At 42.5% G+C, this 16900-nt stretch overlaps 1 protein-coding gene across 1 annotated transcript in view; it reads left to right on the top strand.

Annotated features, from left to right (window-relative positions):
• The window catches only part of lgr6 (leucine-rich repeat containing G protein-coupled receptor 6), a 36593-nt gene that overhangs the window by 7629 nt on the left and 12064 nt on the right, over positions 1-16900 (top strand). The window contains exons 2-4 of the mRNA XM_030733242.1: positions 6947-7018; positions 13044-13115; positions 14969-15040. Of these exons, the coding sequence (XP_030589102.1) occupies positions 6947-7018; positions 13044-13115; positions 14969-15040 (216 nt within the window). The remainder of the gene's footprint in view (positions 1-6946; positions 7019-13043; positions 13116-14968; positions 15041-16900) is intronic.

The following is a 16900-nucleotide window of genomic DNA, read 5'->3' as shown; positions in this document are numbered from 1 at the left end:
TGGGAGGACAAGTAGCGGACATGAAGTGTGTGCATGCACATGTTTATGTGCGTGTGCAGTATACCAGGGGTTGAATAAGTCCCAGAGGGCATGAGTATGTTTCCCATGACATGGCCTCAGACTAAACAGCTACTCTCTCCACCCAGACATCCGCCTGTCATTCTCCCCTTAACCGCAGCAAGCAGAAAAGAGCACAACACATAGAAGCATCTCTCTTTTCGGTCTCATTATCTCCTCTTTTCTGTTCATCCCTCCTTCTCTGTTTCTCTGCACTTTTGTCGCAGAGTCCTCCCCGTGGCCCTCCTTGTCCAGGTGAAAGACTTCTCCTCGCCCTCTCGCTCTTTGTGCCCCGTGAATGAGAGAATAAGAGAGGGAAAGATAAAAAGAGAGTGCCTTCGGACACAAAGGGCAGTGTACCCCTCCCAGGAAGTCTGGGAGAGAGGAAGAAAAAACACATCTTTAGAGAAAGGAGGAGGGGAGGACAGCATTGTACCCTCCTTCCTGACTCTTGTGTGTGTGTATGTGTGTGTGTGTGCGTGTGTGTGTGTGTGTGTGTGTGCAACCTCATGTGTGACCGGGAGAGAAACTGAATGCCAAAGCAGTCAGTCTATTCAGACAGAAAAAAAGCAAACACACTTAGACCTCACCCTTGCATACAATACACACATACACACACTAATGCACACAACCATTTAGACCCTCTTTAAGGCGGTGCCCAAGCGCTGACTACCAGTTGCATTGTGTGGAATAAAAGATCCTCTTTCATTATGCCTTAACTGTTTCAAAGAACTAAGCGGAGAGGATCAGACTGAATCTCACTGAAGACATTACTGTCCTAATCGCTGTAAAAGACAGCCAAGGTGTGGCTCGAGCACCCCTAATGCAGAACTCCTGCCCTCAGGGCAGAACTGTGGTTGTTGATTTCCACTAAGGTTCTGTTACTTTAATGTTTCTCGCAGATAAGTCCCCTTCAAAGGTGCGGTGCTTACTGCCATTACTGGCTGCTTGTTTGCTAAGAACTTCCACCTGAGCAAGGGAGATAGGGATTGGCAGGGAGGCAAGAAGAAAGACAGAGAAAGAAGAGAAGGAAGTGAGAAAGAAGCAAAGACCACAGGGTATGGCTCTTGTGAACTGATTTGTGGGAGAGGAAACATCCTTCTAAACTCTGTCTTCAATTCTAGGGTTTAGTAATAGTTCATACGAGTTTCCTTGTTTCTTGTGAAACATGTATCAAATCATATCTCCTCCCTGCTCACGCTCATCTTTCTGTGACTGACACGTTTTAGCAATGATGCCAAAAATAGGGACCTGAGTACTGATCATATCTGTCCTGGTCTAAGGGTACATTCACTCACCAGGGTGGTCCATCACCCACCTCGCAAAAACAACACCAAGATAAAACAAACAAACAAACAAAAAAAAACACCTGGAGTGTGTCTGAGTGCCTGTGGCTATAACGTGGGTGTCTACGTTCCTAAAAATAAACAACGACATCTTTCATATGATGTGGCCAGTTGTTTTGCTGCGCTAAATCACCAGCTTTTGTCAGAAATGCTTCCAGTTTGAAATTGGTTACAGTGGGGCTAGGGGCACATTCACACCCACACACACGCACACACACATGCACGCACACACACACACACACACACACACACACACACACACACACACACACCACCACCTTTGATCACAGAACCGATAACATACTTCAGTAGTTCTGTTGACGGCGAAGTGGAAATATGATAAATCACATTATTCTAGCTACAGGAGAGTGTAACCTCATGCTGCAGTTGAAATTTGAAACAGAGATGGGGAGAGAAAGCGTGAGTGTGAGCGATAGAGTGGGACTGAAAAGACTGAGGCTGATGAATGGAAATGTACCCCTGCTTCTTCATGCTTCCGTTCCTCCCTTAAGACATGCTACTTGCCATGGTTACTCTATCAATCACAGCATAAAGCAGTCAAATAGTGCTTTACCTTTTATTCTGATGCCATTCCCTCCTCCCTTGTACTCCCATTCACACAAGCTTACACGTACACATTTAGATGAGTCGAGACAATCATCAGTCTGAGAACGTTGTGTGTCTGCACATTGCGGAACGATAGAGCGAATGGAAAAGGAAAAAACTTTTCAATTTCACATGTTTCTGTACTTAAACACATACAGTCCCATCTGCGCACATGCAAATCCATGTCTGCTTTCCACTCCAGGGAAATAGAAAATCACAAAGAGCCTTGTCAGAGAAACGGGAGATAAAAGGAACTGTTAAAAAGCACATGCATGTGTTTACTGATGAGTGTGCGTCTCCATGTCTTCTTTCCTCCATCCCAATGCCGCTGAAGAGTCTTTAGTTCGTCATTCAGCAGCAGAAGGAGTTCTAAGGAAAGGCAATGGCCTGTGTGCCTCTGTCAGTTGAGAGATATGTTTTCCTGCGAGCAATATCAGGCTGGTTTTCTGACGCCGTGATGGCCAAGATAGGGCAGAACGGTTCCCTGCTGAATACTCACATGAAAAATAAAGAAAAGAAACCTCCATTCTGTCTCCCACACACACACACACACACACACACACACACACCCTCGCAGCAAACCCTTTCTAGGTCCCAGCAGTGTCCATGTATGATGTGGTGAAAGTGCAACCAGGGCCTGTACCCACCACATGTGCAGGCTCACTGGAAAACAATAGGGGTGAGAAAATGAGCGACAGACATCTTACCACACACACCGCAGCCACCTATAAATGGAAAAAAATATTGTCCTGCACACATAGACACAGATACTGATACACAGACTTCTCCCTCTCTTTCACACACACACACACACACTCACACTAGAGATGCCCATAAAATGGGGACAGTTCTAATTGTGAAACTCCCATATGCTGCGGAGCCCGCGAAATCTTTGAGCGCTGTCTTTCTCATTACTTTTGTGGTCGTTTACTTGCGCTGAAATATCTGCACGTCACAGCGCCAGCCGACACAATGCACATGTGGTAGTCATCAATCATAATTATCATGGTTTAAAAAAGCCACAGCTGTTATTTGATTTTAAAAACAAGCCATAGCGCAGTGCCTTCCAACGATACGTCAAGTTGTCAGCGGAGGCCTTGGCCTGCACTGCAGAAATGTCTCTCTCTCGCTCTTTCTCCGGCTTCCCAATGAGCTTGTTGGAGAGCACAGCCGAGCTGAGCTGCATTCAACCTTTCCCCATGACTCACCAGTGTGTGTCTTTATTTTTAAACATTTTCTCTCTCCATTGCTGTGTGTTTATTCTGTCTGAGCGAGGCCGCTGTTACGGACTTCACACAACGTTTGTTTATGGCTTCTTTAATCAGGACCAGATAACGGAGCATTGTCTCCATCTGTGGGCGCATCCCCAGAAGCTGGGTGTGTATGTCTGCGTGTCTGCATGTTGCTACGCTTTAATGATCCCTCCAGAATGTTCCAATAAATATTTCTCCTCGGCAGAATATTAACGCACGGACAATGAAGAGGATTAAAGTTTGTATGTGTATTGTTCACGTGGCCCCACGTGCTTCCTGTGTTGTACGTGATGTCACCCAGTCTTGATTACAGTTGCTGCTTGGTAGTTGTGTCATCTCCATGGTCATTTTGTTATCACTTATATTTACCTCAGACTCTAATCAAGCAGCAATGTGTTATAGTTTTATTTATTTCAAAATTACTGGCTGGAGTCTGAGCATATTCTGTGTCACAGACAAATGGGACAAACATGAAGTGTACAGTCATACTCTATGGAAATTGTTAGCTTTTTAAAAATATTTGGACAAGCTGCCATGCTCTATAAAAAGTGATTACAGAAAAAGATGGGATATTTGGAGAACAGCACTGGGAAAATGAACTTTTTAAAATACTTTTTCTACAAAACTATCAATGGATATGATATACATCTGTGGAAACAGTAAGTAAACCCTTTTAAAGAACACCATTGTAATGATTTGCATCAGTACAGTAATGCATTCATTTAGATTTGTTCAGCTCATTTGCTTTCTGTTATAAAGAGTGTAAACAGCAAGCTAACATCACCAATATGTTCTGCCACTGAGATACGGATCTCTCATTTCTCCCTCACTTATCACTCACAGATTCTCACTCACTCTTTCGGCTGTGGTGTGTATCAACTCCGAGTCCTCTTCTTTGCTCAGCAATCGCACACGCAAACACAAGACTAACATGAAGAATATGTTCAGGGAGGGAAGTGATTGAATAGTTTGATTAAGGGAACCAAATGTTTGCAAATGTCTCAACACTTGCAGGAAAACAAAAGCATTGCGTGTCTTTTGCATAACAGTCAAGCAGTCCATGAAATCTCTGAATTTTTGATCAGTCTTTTATACAAAATTCTTTCACATTCAATATCTTTGAGTTTTTTTGTTTTGTTTTTTTGCATGCAGTGGACATTTAGACTCCCCCCTCTCCAAAAACAACATTTTGATGAGATTTAAACTTAAACTATGACTAGACCTGCCATTCATAAAGATCTATATGACAGATAACCTGCGCTATATTAAAAAACTTGACTGGCACTCACATGTTATATTTACTATATGCAGTAATTTGTTTGTTCATATGTTTAGTCATTTATTTGTTACTCTGAATTTTTAATTAAAAACTGAAGCTTGAATAAGTTATCCAATAAACATGAAATGGGACCATAATAACCCCCATCTCTCCCTCCCTGGGGGTTATGTGACTGGTTTAATTTGTCAGTTTGTTTATCAACAGGATTACTCAAAATGTTATGGACAGATTTGCATTTGGCTCAGAGTATAATGATTAACTGTTGGAGATGATCTAGAAGTCCAAATCTGGATCCAGGAAATTTTGGAAGGATCTCATACCACTGGAAGAATGCAATACATGTATCTTCACAAATACACATTAACCTGAAACTGAAAAAAAGCCTCAGTGCTAACACAGAGAGACAGACAACCCTTCACACTCACACTCACATTCACATATATATATATATATATATATATATATATATATATATATATATAGATATATATATATATATATATATATATATATAATATATATATATATATATATATATATATATATATATATATATATATATATATATATATATATAATATATATATATATATATATATATATATATATATATATCATTCTGTACTTCTGCATCCAGGGTGGGGGGATTCCTAGTCTCGATGGAGGTATGCAGCCTTGGACTGCTCTTGTATTTACAGGTGCCCAGTTTTCATTATAAGCAAACACAGTTTAGATTACACAAACATGAATAAATATCCTATTCCTCCGTAAACATTTGACAAACCATTATTGAATGTTTTCAATATTTACATTAGCTTGCAGCCTCCTTCTTATCCTCCTTTATAAGCCGAGTGCTACCTTAGGGCACATTACTTCGAGCTGTCAGTATGCATTACCACTCTGTACAGTATGAATGTATATAATGTCACTCTTGTGCTTGTGGGGTGCAAGCAGTAAAACATGAGATCCCAACAACACAAGACCTTGCTCATTAGTTTTAAGTATGAAGGACAAGTAAGTACCAAGATTAGGTCAGTAACGTTACTGCAACACTGGGGGGTCCTTGAGTAACACCTTGAACACCTCTCTCTGCAGTTAGACCCCCCAAGTGGGAAACTGCTAATGTTGCAAGCTAATCACTTGGTGAGAGCACATCTCCTCATTCCATGTGACAGTTAGAGTTCACCTCCCATTGCCTGATGTTATATGTTATCTGCGATGGTGCATCAAATTTTTGTTATACTGAATTTGACATGTCTGCTAATTATGACAAGCTACTCGAATACCCAAATTATTGAAACAGAGCATTGCCAACTACATCTTTTTCCATATCTCCCCGAAGTTGGAAAAAGATCACGCCTGAGGACAGATCCATCCAGCCCCCCTGTCAGCTTGGCTGACTTCACAAACAAACAGGCAGTGTGTCAAAACTCCCAACTGCAAAGGGCTTCTGAGAGCACAGTTTACACTTGCTAGCCTGGTGGTCTGGCTTTATGAGCAATGGTTAGTATCATACACACACACACACACACACACACACACACACACACACACACACACACACACACACACACACACACACACACACACACACACACACACACAGACACACGCAGATTTAAGCCTCATTCTTGAAGACTCTTGCAAGACCCCAAGGGCCATGAAAGCAAAGAAGAGGTGATGCAAAACCTTCTTGCTTCCACTGTGCTAATCAAAGGGATGACCTTACATGACCGGGGCCAGAAGGTTATATATGTTTTCTACCAGAGGCTGACACATAAGCTGTCTCTGATTGTTAAAAAAGATTTGTTTAACATGTAAATGTGTGTGTGTGTGCGTGCGCGCACGACTCTGAGCATCCTTCACCTCTCCCTCTTTCACCGCAACGCAGCTGCGTCAACACTCACCCCTCAACACACCCTCTCACGTCAGAGTGTGTGTCAGAGAATCAAAGAAATGGAGTGTGTCTATGTTAAAGCAATGAACAAAAGGGGAAGGAGATGGTCTCATGAGAAACCTGAGGAAGAAGAAAGAAGCCAAGAGACCGAGAAGGAGAACGAGATAGATATGAAGGGGGACTGAGGGGTCAGATCTGAGAGAAAGTAGAGTGAGACATCTGGAAAAGAGAAAGAGTCACTGGGACGAGGAGGAAATTACAGCTGCCCAACAATGATTCATTGGGGAAAATTCTCTTCTACATCTCCTTCTCCTCCCTTTAGTTCTCCAACCTCTCTACCTAACCCTGTAACCTCTCTCTGTGTGCTACTCCCTACTCTTGAAGATTGATTTCCATATGAAAAAGGCATTCTAAACATACATAATTTTACATGTCTGAGCATTTTCAAAGAACATTAAAAAAGGTACTCATTGACTGATACTTTGATTTTCCCCATTTCTTTCTTTAGGGACCTGAGCATGAACAACATCAGCAAGATCCAGCCCAGAGCCTTCCACCGACTGCACCTGTTATCAGAACTGTGAGTGCGCAATCATTCAACTCATGCTCAATTAATGAGCCTGCACAGTCACAACTCACACATGACAAGAACCAGTAATTCCTTGAACCACTGATATCCACAGACGCCAGCGATGGGGTTGATGATTCTGGCTTGCCTCTGATCTCCCCTATCAAGATAGTGCCTGAAGCAATATACTAGCAGAACCTGGGATCGCTGCACAAAAGGGAGAGCCGAGGGGAACCTGATATTCACTCAGAGATCGAATATATGGTCTTTAAAGTGCAGGTTCTGTGCTCAGCATCCAAGCCGCTGCTTTCTTGCCCTCTTTGACTTTGTTTCAGCTGGACAGATCAGCAGGAACAGTTTGCTCGCAGACACGTGTCCTTGCCAAAATAAACACACACTATGGGAGAACTTTAGGACAGCCCTGGGGCAACAAATAATGCACAAAGATTTCCAACTTTTCTTTTTGTCATAAAATTAAGTTAGAATTAGGTTCTGTTGGGTTTCATTAGAGTATCTTTAATATACTTCTCTTGGCTGGAAATAAATATAGCTTTACTTGATAAAATGAAACTAAATAAACAGTATGTTATACAATAAGAACTCTTAATTTTATTTTTTACTATCATAGTACGTGCTACAGATGCAATTTGGCCACCACCTCCAAGGTTAAAAAGTATTGGTTTCATTCTCACGGGGCTGTTAAAAGGATACAAGGCACAGCAAGTTTGCAAAACTTTTTGAACACATTCTCAGTCAACCTCGCCGATATTTGATCTGACCACTCGGACCACTCAGCAGAATTCAGCTGTGTCTCAGTTTGACAAAAGCTGCCTACAGACTTGCCCTCAGGGTGTGAATGTGTGTGCAAGAGTTTAGTGTGTTTCAGTTCGCGGGGGCTTATGTGTGTATGTCAGCCTTCACGTGATTATTTTACTTCTGAATCCTACAATGTGTGGGTCTGCATTGGGTGTTTGAACAGTCTGCTGTTTTCTTTGCTAATTCCTGCAGCTGCAGCCTGTGAGGCATGAGCTAGCAATGATGAAAGTAAAAGTTTAGTCGGGCGGCCGCTCTGTTCGCTTTGAGCCGCAGTCCAACTGTATCCGAACGCAGCAGAGCGGTGAAATTATGTGACACTTTAAAAGTCGGAACACTGAATTCATGACTTTGATTTATCGGAGCTTATTGAATTGCTGATCTGAACTTTTGCTGTTGTAAAAATGTTAACGGTCAGATATTGCTGTTGGCGTAATAATGAAAACCACGCAGTTCAGAGTGATGCTGAACATTGAGGCTGACATTTGCCTGCATCGGGGAAATGGGGGGCTGGGGGCCTTGGATGCAGCTCCATCTGTACTATTTGTCCAGAAACAACCCTCCCAGTGTTTTACAGGCCCGTTGATCTTGCTTCGTCTGCATAACTATCAAGTTCTGACAATTTATGGAGACATTTTGTTGCTTTGTAATTCTTCCAAGGAGGATGTTCCTGCCCTGAAGCCAATTTTTACAGCCTTTTGACCATTTCGGGAGATTTGCTGAGATGACATTCCAAGGGCAGGAAAAGCACATTTTTGACGTCCACCTCTGTCTGAAATGGTTTAAACAGACAAAGCATAGCAGGTTGTGGTACATAGATTACAATTACACCAACTTAAAGAGCTTAAAAACACAAATGACGGCTCCAAACACAAACACAATTGGCTTGCGAGAGACAGCTTTTGATGTGGGTCTAGAGAACTGTTTGGTAGCACAGGGAGAGGCAAGGGGCAGGCGTGTTGTGACTGGTAGAGTGATAAATTGTTTGATGTTGGGCTCTACCTCACTGACTGCCCTCCCTTACTCTGTCTCCCTCCCATTGAATTCATTTCCACAGTCCCACCATCTTCACTTCACTGCAGGCCACTGCAGGCTGTAGTCGCTGCCTTTGATAGTTTTTCGACTCTCTCACCACATTCTTACAAACTGAAACAAGTTTGCTTATGGCAAGAGCGACGACTTTCATGTTGTTCTGCAGTACAGGGACGAGAGGCTACAGAGTGTCTCTGAGAGGCATTTTAACATAAATTGTATCATCCCGCCTCTTATCTCTTTGCTCAGTTCTCACCTCTATAGCATCAAAGTGAAAACAGCTAATCCCTTTGAACCTAAAATGAGGTGATCAAATTAACTCACAAAGGTAGCTAATCTCACCAGGCTTAGCCTTCCTTTGATTCACTCTGGCATTAATATTGATAATAAGATGTAAGCGTAATCACCCCTCCCTCCAGCTCCCTCCACTCCTCCCTTCTCTACCTCTAACTCCTTATTTCTGAGTCTTATTCAATGATCTCAGATCCCTCTTATTAAGCCTTCATTCAGCACTTTGATCAGTGAATTCCCTCTTAATTTAAACTGAGAAACCTACACGCAACTGCCAGTCAGACAAAGCTTGAAGAGAGGCGACTGCATGTCTGTGGATTAATGAGAGGGCAGCAATGCCCACACTTGGATATAGACTCCAAACTGGTTTCTCTTCTACCTGACATGTCAAAGACATCCCCTCTTTTCAGACATTCTGCTCTAAAAATCACTATTTCTCATCAAACTGTGACTTGGAACTAGCTTGGGGTGAGACTGCCCCCCGAAGAAGTTTTTTTTCTGAAAGCCACATTTAGCAGGCGACAGTGATCCCAGCTTATCATCACTATCAAAGTCCATTCCTGTTTGTACCTCTTGATATCACATTTCACTCTTTTATTTGCCTGTGACTCCCTTCATAATCAGCCACTTGCGTCTCGTCTCCTACTCACCTTATTATTATCTGTTGCTAGCTATCACCTCGTAATTATAGAGGGAAACTGACACCATTTGAAGTTGCCTGGCAGGTGGAATAATGTGACTTCACGTCATTGCTGACTTTGCCTCTTTCGGCATACATCTTAACCTAATGTGCATGGACTATGGTGCTAGCATCTCTTATCATCTGACACTCTTAATTGGATCCAGTCGTATCACCATGCTGACTCCAACTATCACATATAAGATATGAAATCTGAATGTAAGAGGAGAGAGGTGGTGAGAGGAGGCCAGCGATGCCCTGCTCATCTTTTTCTTGGTGATAAGATTGTCTGCTGATAGGCCAGGAGTATGGTATGGGGGAAGGGTAAGAGGTTCAAAAAAATTGGCTGGCTTGATGTTCTAGGGGCCTCGCCCAGCTGAGACTATCTATTATAGGTCAATTCAGGCTTTTCCTTTTAGTGTTGCCAACACAGTTTCTTTCTTGCCCGCAAACACGCAGCCACACTCAAACACCGACGCTGCATGTGTCTACATTTTACTCCCCTAATTTCAGAGGTTAATGGCAGGTTAAGTGGTTGACCTCCAGGCCCAGTCAAAGGTCATCCACTCACATTTCTTTTGACCGGCCAAGGTCGTAAAATGTCATACATGCGTATAGTAAGCACTTACATAAAACACTCACGCACAATTCACCCTCTCACTGATAAGACCCGTTTATCTTCTCTGTTCTCCCCTTTCATCATCAACTCCTATCACCCACCCTGGTCCTGCTACCACTATAACTATCACTACCTGAGATAGTATGCCAAAATACGATGCTGTTTTTGTTCTCAAGGTCTTTAATCTGTCATTTTGTTTATTATTTTGAGGCAATAGAACAAGATGATACACAGAACAATCAGCAGTAGATATGCTTCAGTAAAACCCTCTCTGATCGGCACAGATACCAGGGTGGTCTCACCTCTGTTAAAAGCAACACCCTTCTCCACTATACTGGCTACACTGGCTTCTGTTATTTTACCTATGAATCATTTTATAGTTGAGGTGGAATTTTTATCTATGCAGTACAGAGGCCAAGAACAATTGCAACAATCCCCAAATCAAATTAAAAGAAAAAAAAAAAACTGTTGGAGCCATGGTTTGACAAGAGCAAGGCGCCTTTCATTAGAAAGAGATTGATGTGGAACGACTAGGAGGCAAAGTGTGGAACATTCACTCAAATGTACAATCATTTACACACACATAAATACACACTCTGATATAATGGAAACAGTTGGTCAGTGGCAACCGCCGATGTTCTGCTGATGTCTATCAGGAACGTCTGAGCATTTCTTTCCCTTTTCAATATCCATCCATGCTCTCGACATAATTATTCGTTTGATAAATGAAGTCGGCAACAAAAACACGATTCCACTTTTATTGCTGTGTTGGCTACAGTTGGGTGGCAAATAGAGAATGGCTGCACTGGCAGTAGGACATTCACATCAAACCGCTGCCTTAACTACAATGTTTGTTTTCTAAAAATTCCTAAAACTTACTGGCATCCCTCATCTTCCACATTGGAAAGACATTTATTTTCTTTGCTGTTACAGCACAGAAAAAATAAATCTTTAAAACATATATTATATATATATATATATATATATATATTACATATTGAAGACTAACCAAAACAAGGCATTTAATTTTTTTTTTTTTTTTTTCAGAAATCAACTTAGATGTATTTTACAGTTACCTCTGGAAAACTACCTAAAAATATCCCTGCTGACCAGATTGTGCATAGCAGAAACTGAAAATGGTATTTATTGTCCCTGGAGACACATTAAAATCCAATCAAGGGGAAACTGAACCAATTTTTCTTGAAATTAAGGATAAATATTGAAGCGTCACAGAGCTGAATACATGCACGCACGCACGCACACGCACATGCACGCACGCACACGCACACGCACGCACGCACACGCACATGCACGCACGCACGCACGCACACACATACACACACACACACAGACTGTCTGTCATACATCTGTCATTTTTGGGAAATCTATATTGAGATTTCATGTGGCACTGTTTATGTCTGCTTGAATAAGTTTTGACTGTGGTTTGACCAAATGGCACCACAATAGCTCGGATAATGATCCATTCCTTTTGTATTCTAGCATGCTGATTTGCGTGTGTTTCTGTTGATAAATATGAGCCCTATAAGAGTTATAAACTGAGCAGAGTGTGAGATTTGGCAGGCATGGGTGGAGTTGTGTGGTTTGCCACTGCACAGTAATACAACGGAGACATGTTGACATGAGTGTCAGATGTCGGAGGGAGTTTGACGGGAGCCCTCGTCCATTTACCATCTGGATACTAGTGGCTTGGAAAGGCAGAGAGCACTCTATATCAATAATTAAGTATCCTGGCACTGTTGATACAACTTCGTCATAAGCAGGCTGCTTAGCGTTAAGCTGAAATGTCAGGCAAATATCACCTGTAGAGCAATGATGTGAGGTGGAGGAGGGCTCCAATGAGTAACTTTTAACTTATGTGTGTGTGTGTTTAATAAAAGTGGGTGGTCTTGAGTTGTGAAGACCAAATCTGTGTTTAAACTGCGCTTCCAGCTTGTGACCTTGAGAGTTTCTCTGCTGGACTGAATGTTATTTATTTGGACATCTTATACACACACTCACAGATGACCATTAGGTGCTGTGTTTGATAAACAAACTGATTGGATTGCTTGTGTGAATGTGTGTGGTTTCTCTCCCCCGCTGTCCTCAAGGCCCCCTCAGAATGGACCCGATTTACCTCAAGGACATGGAAATTTAGCACGCGCGTTCTCACTGCACACATGTGTTTGTGTGCACATATATAGTATACACCTTACTATACAAATACCCACATAAACACACTCACATGCACACATATACTTATGCAGTGCACTTGTTGACCCAGTCTCATTCAATTCAGTCTTTACTCCCTCATCAGAGCTCCCAGGATTGGTTAAGGTTTCAGGGTGTGCCTCGGGCCAATAGCAACCACACTGAAGGGAATAGAATATTCTTATTTGCATACTGCCCCAACAATAACCCCAAAGAAGTCTAGGATGAAGTCACATCACAGCTTAATCCAAAAATGTCAAATAAAGTAAATGGCAAAAAAACTCTTTTGAGACTTGTCATTTGTGTGTGTGTGTGTGTGTGTGTGTGTGACTGTATTTCAGTTTTCATTTTTATATTTTGCTTGCTGCTTTGTAACATCCTTGTTTCTCTTCTAGGCGAATCTCAGGGAATCAGCTAAGGTATATCTCAGGCCTCGCTCTCCAAGGTCTACACAACCTCAAAGTTCTGTAAGTAACTTCCTCCACCCTCTCACCTACACCACATTGGCGGTTTAATCCCCATGCCGACACAACCGCCATGGGTTGTTCCACTCTAGCCTTTGAAAGGGATGTTGCCCTTCTACCTTGAATCAAACACACAGGCCATGCATCATTAACTGCAGTTAAATTTTATGAGATTGAGGAGACATGCACCGCTTGCAGCACCTTTATTTCTAAACAAGCACTGTTTCAGTTGTGAGGGCACATACACACAAACACACACACATACCCTCACAGGTGTATCGCAGGGACCTCCCAGTCACACCACCCACTGAGATTACTGAAAGTGACAAAAAAAAAAAAAAAAAATCACTAAGAACTCCGTTCAAAGCTGTTCTCTTAACACCCCGTTTCTCAGACTGTGTTCATAGCCCTATGATCCATGGCCACCAACTGTTAGAGCTGCCGTGAAGTATTAAATCACAAAAAAAGTGCAAAGCAGCCACAAAACCCAGAGTACCTTTTGACTTGTGAGTGCGGGATCTAATGAGTAGCAGCCATATTTCTAGTTAGAGCAAGACGGGGATTTTAAGGAGGTTTTCATGAGTACTGGCAACCCACGCAACTCCTTTTGGACCTTGGCTGAGAAAAGTTAGAGAAGCAATTCCACAGAGTATAAACTTAGCTAGCAAACTTGTGGTTTGTAATTTGAGGGAATTTAGAGAATTACCAGGCACACCAGTTGATCTTCTTTCACCTTGTGCTATGAAGCTCACTGAAACAGAACGAGCGAACCACAATGAATGATACTGGGAAATACACTGTGTCATATACACTTGACACTACAACACAAAAGGAAACTTTGGAGGATTTCTTTGACCTCAGAGTAACTGAGCTATCAAATTAATTTCTTAATAAAATAGTGATGGTCTGCCTATGTTAAACACAAAAATACTGCTGACCTTGTGTAGGTTAACCACAAGATCCCTGCTGACTCTCACACACACCGCACTTACAGAGGTTTATGAACCCAGGCTGTAGAACAGCAATGCTCCCCATGAGGAATTTCTTTGAAACAGGAAAACATATAAAAAAACCCCCCAGAAAAGTCATATAAATAAATATGGGAAAATATGCTGCTACATGCTCTATATTCCTTCTTAAATAAATAAATACATTCATAAGGAAATGTTTTCATTGTGGCATCAAAGTTATTTCATATTTGGTGGTGGTGGTGGTGGGGGGGGCAGTGCATTATTCCATGGTGGACTATTCTATGAGATTATTGTAAGCAGGGATATTTAGCTGTTATTGAGACATAAGACATGCAGTCACACACTCACAGTGACAGACTACCGAGGCACCGTGACTTCACGGCGAAGGTGGTTCTGAGTGACACACTGGAGATTTTATGAGACTGTTTAAGTAGACTTGTCACAATAAAACCAAAGAAATAGTGTGAGATAGATGGAGAAAACAAGGGAGGGTGAGTAAAGAGAGGAGGCTATTGTTTGCTCCCCACTTCCTCCCCATTTTTGCTCCATTCTTTTGAGAATGACATCAGCAGCCCACCCAGGGAGGTTCTTTTTTCTCTTTTCCTCTACCCTTCATTCTCTGCTTCTCTTCAAGCTTTCACTGGCCCTTTCCTTCTTGTGTCAGATTTCCCTCACTATGAAATTATTTGTCCTGCCTGGTGCACTCTCACTCACTCTCTCCGTCTCACACACACACACACACACACACACACACACACACACACACACACACACACACACACACACACACACACACACACACACACACACACACACACACACACAGTACAAAAGCTTAATCAAGTATAGACCTGATGCCTATAACTTTGTATGTGTGCCTTATAGGATGCTGCAAAACAACCAGCTGGAGAGACTTCCTGATGATGCTCCTTGGGACCTACCCAATCTCCTGTCCTTGTGAGTTTCTCCCTTATGCACTTACACATTGCAATCATGCACTCATCCAGCAATGAACGAAACATCCCCCGGCCACCCACGCATCTCAGTTCTAACCACAATGCAGGTATAGGAGCACCACTGACAAATTACAGACCATACCCAAATTCTGCCTGCAACAGTTGTGCACTCAGTGCTGTACTGCCTGACGGAAGAAGTCACAGCCTGATTGTGTCAGTGCAGTTCATGGTAGCATCTGGAAGCCATGAGGGAAACAGCAGACACTGCAGGCCAGGGAGAGCATCTCCAATGAGCTGTGAAACAACCCCATTTTCCATCAATTCCCCCCTCTCTTCCTCCTCTACTCCTGCTCTTCTCCCACCACCCACACCGCTATACCCCTGGCTAATGAGAGTGTTTGGTGGCCTAATTGTCTAATCTGTGGGGTCAGTGTATGCGTGTGTCGGCGTGCATGCATGTGGACCACCTCATCTGTGATTCCTCACCTGTACCCCACTCTTCGAACATTGCACTGCACATGCACACCACATCCCCACTTCACAAATTATTAATTCTTTATAAATATACATAAAGTTTTTCCCTTCATCACAAAGACACACACACACACACACACGCACGCACGCACGCACGCACAGTCAAAGTGCTGGGGTTGTAACATAGGAGGGGTGTGCATGTGTAACTCCTCTAGCTCCTCTACCACCTACAACGTTTCCCCTGGCTGGAATTAAGCAGGCCTGCTTCCCTTCAATACAGTTACCAAGCCTACACACACACACACACACACACACACACAAACCTGTACACACATTTTATCCCGGCAGGCACATCAATGCAGATTGTCCTTGTCTGAATTAACAAATTGCTCTCATGATGATGTCTGTCTGTGTTCAGGTCTATTTGTGTGTGTGTGCACGGGCACAGGTGTGTGGTCTCCTCTGAATTTATACCTATTCAGCTGTTTTTTTTTTTGCAGATAAAAACTGTCTCAAGTAATGAAAAACACACATGCACGCACTCACGTGCACACACAGAGAACACAAACAGAGCCAGTGTATAGAGACGTACCTTGTCATTATAGTAATGATAAGCTCAGCACAGAAAGATTACTGGAAAGGCTTTGGAGAGTGAAGCTTGTCGGCGCCTCACATTGACATAAAACACACCAGGTAAAAAGAAAGAGTCAGCACATGGATTTTAAATTGCTATGAATGTATTAAAGGAGGCTTTCATCCAAAATAAATCATGACTTAATCTTAAACAGCAATTCTGTTCTCAGCAGAGAGATTGATTCAAGAAATTTGCCTCACCATTTGGAAGAGGATAATTACAGCGCACAGCGTGAGCGCTGTTGCTTAATTTTGTGCCATCACAAGCAGACAGATGTGTTTTGGGTCCTTGCCAAAGGGTTAAGTAGTGTAGCCTTATCAACACTCAGGAGTTTTACAAGCAGATTTAAATCAGCGTAACCCTGTTTAGGGAAAATTGACTAAATGGCAGTAAAACATAGTTTCAGGTTGTATAAATTTTGGCCATCTGGAGAATTGAAGTAGCAGAAGCAGGACCCCAGAGCTCCTGGATCATTTAAAAGATTTTTCTCTTTCTTTCTTTGGTTCTTGCTCTGGCAATCATACGTCAGACTTTGATGTGATGGACAGGAAATAGTCCGCTTTATTGGCTTTTGTGGAACATTCCTGGTTTGGTCTGGACCTTCACCAGACCTGGCAGGTCCACCCCAAAGGTTGAATTATTATTTTACCCTAGAGAACAACCCAGAGAAAGTAGAAGGGTCTTCTGTAGCTTTCATCCTGTGATTTGGGTCAGGAAGAAACAATGTCCACAGTTGGAGGATACACAGTACAC

Source organism: Archocentrus centrarchus, chromosome 7, assembly GCF_007364275.1.
Source record: "Archocentrus centrarchus isolate MPI-CPG fArcCen1 chromosome 7, fArcCen1, whole genome shotgun sequence".
Classification (NCBI taxonomy): domain Eukaryota; kingdom Metazoa; phylum Chordata; class Actinopteri; order Cichliformes; family Cichlidae; genus Archocentrus; species Archocentrus centrarchus.
The sequence above is the reverse complement of the archived record's forward strand: the minus strand, read 5'-3'. Positions and strand labels throughout refer to the sequence as shown.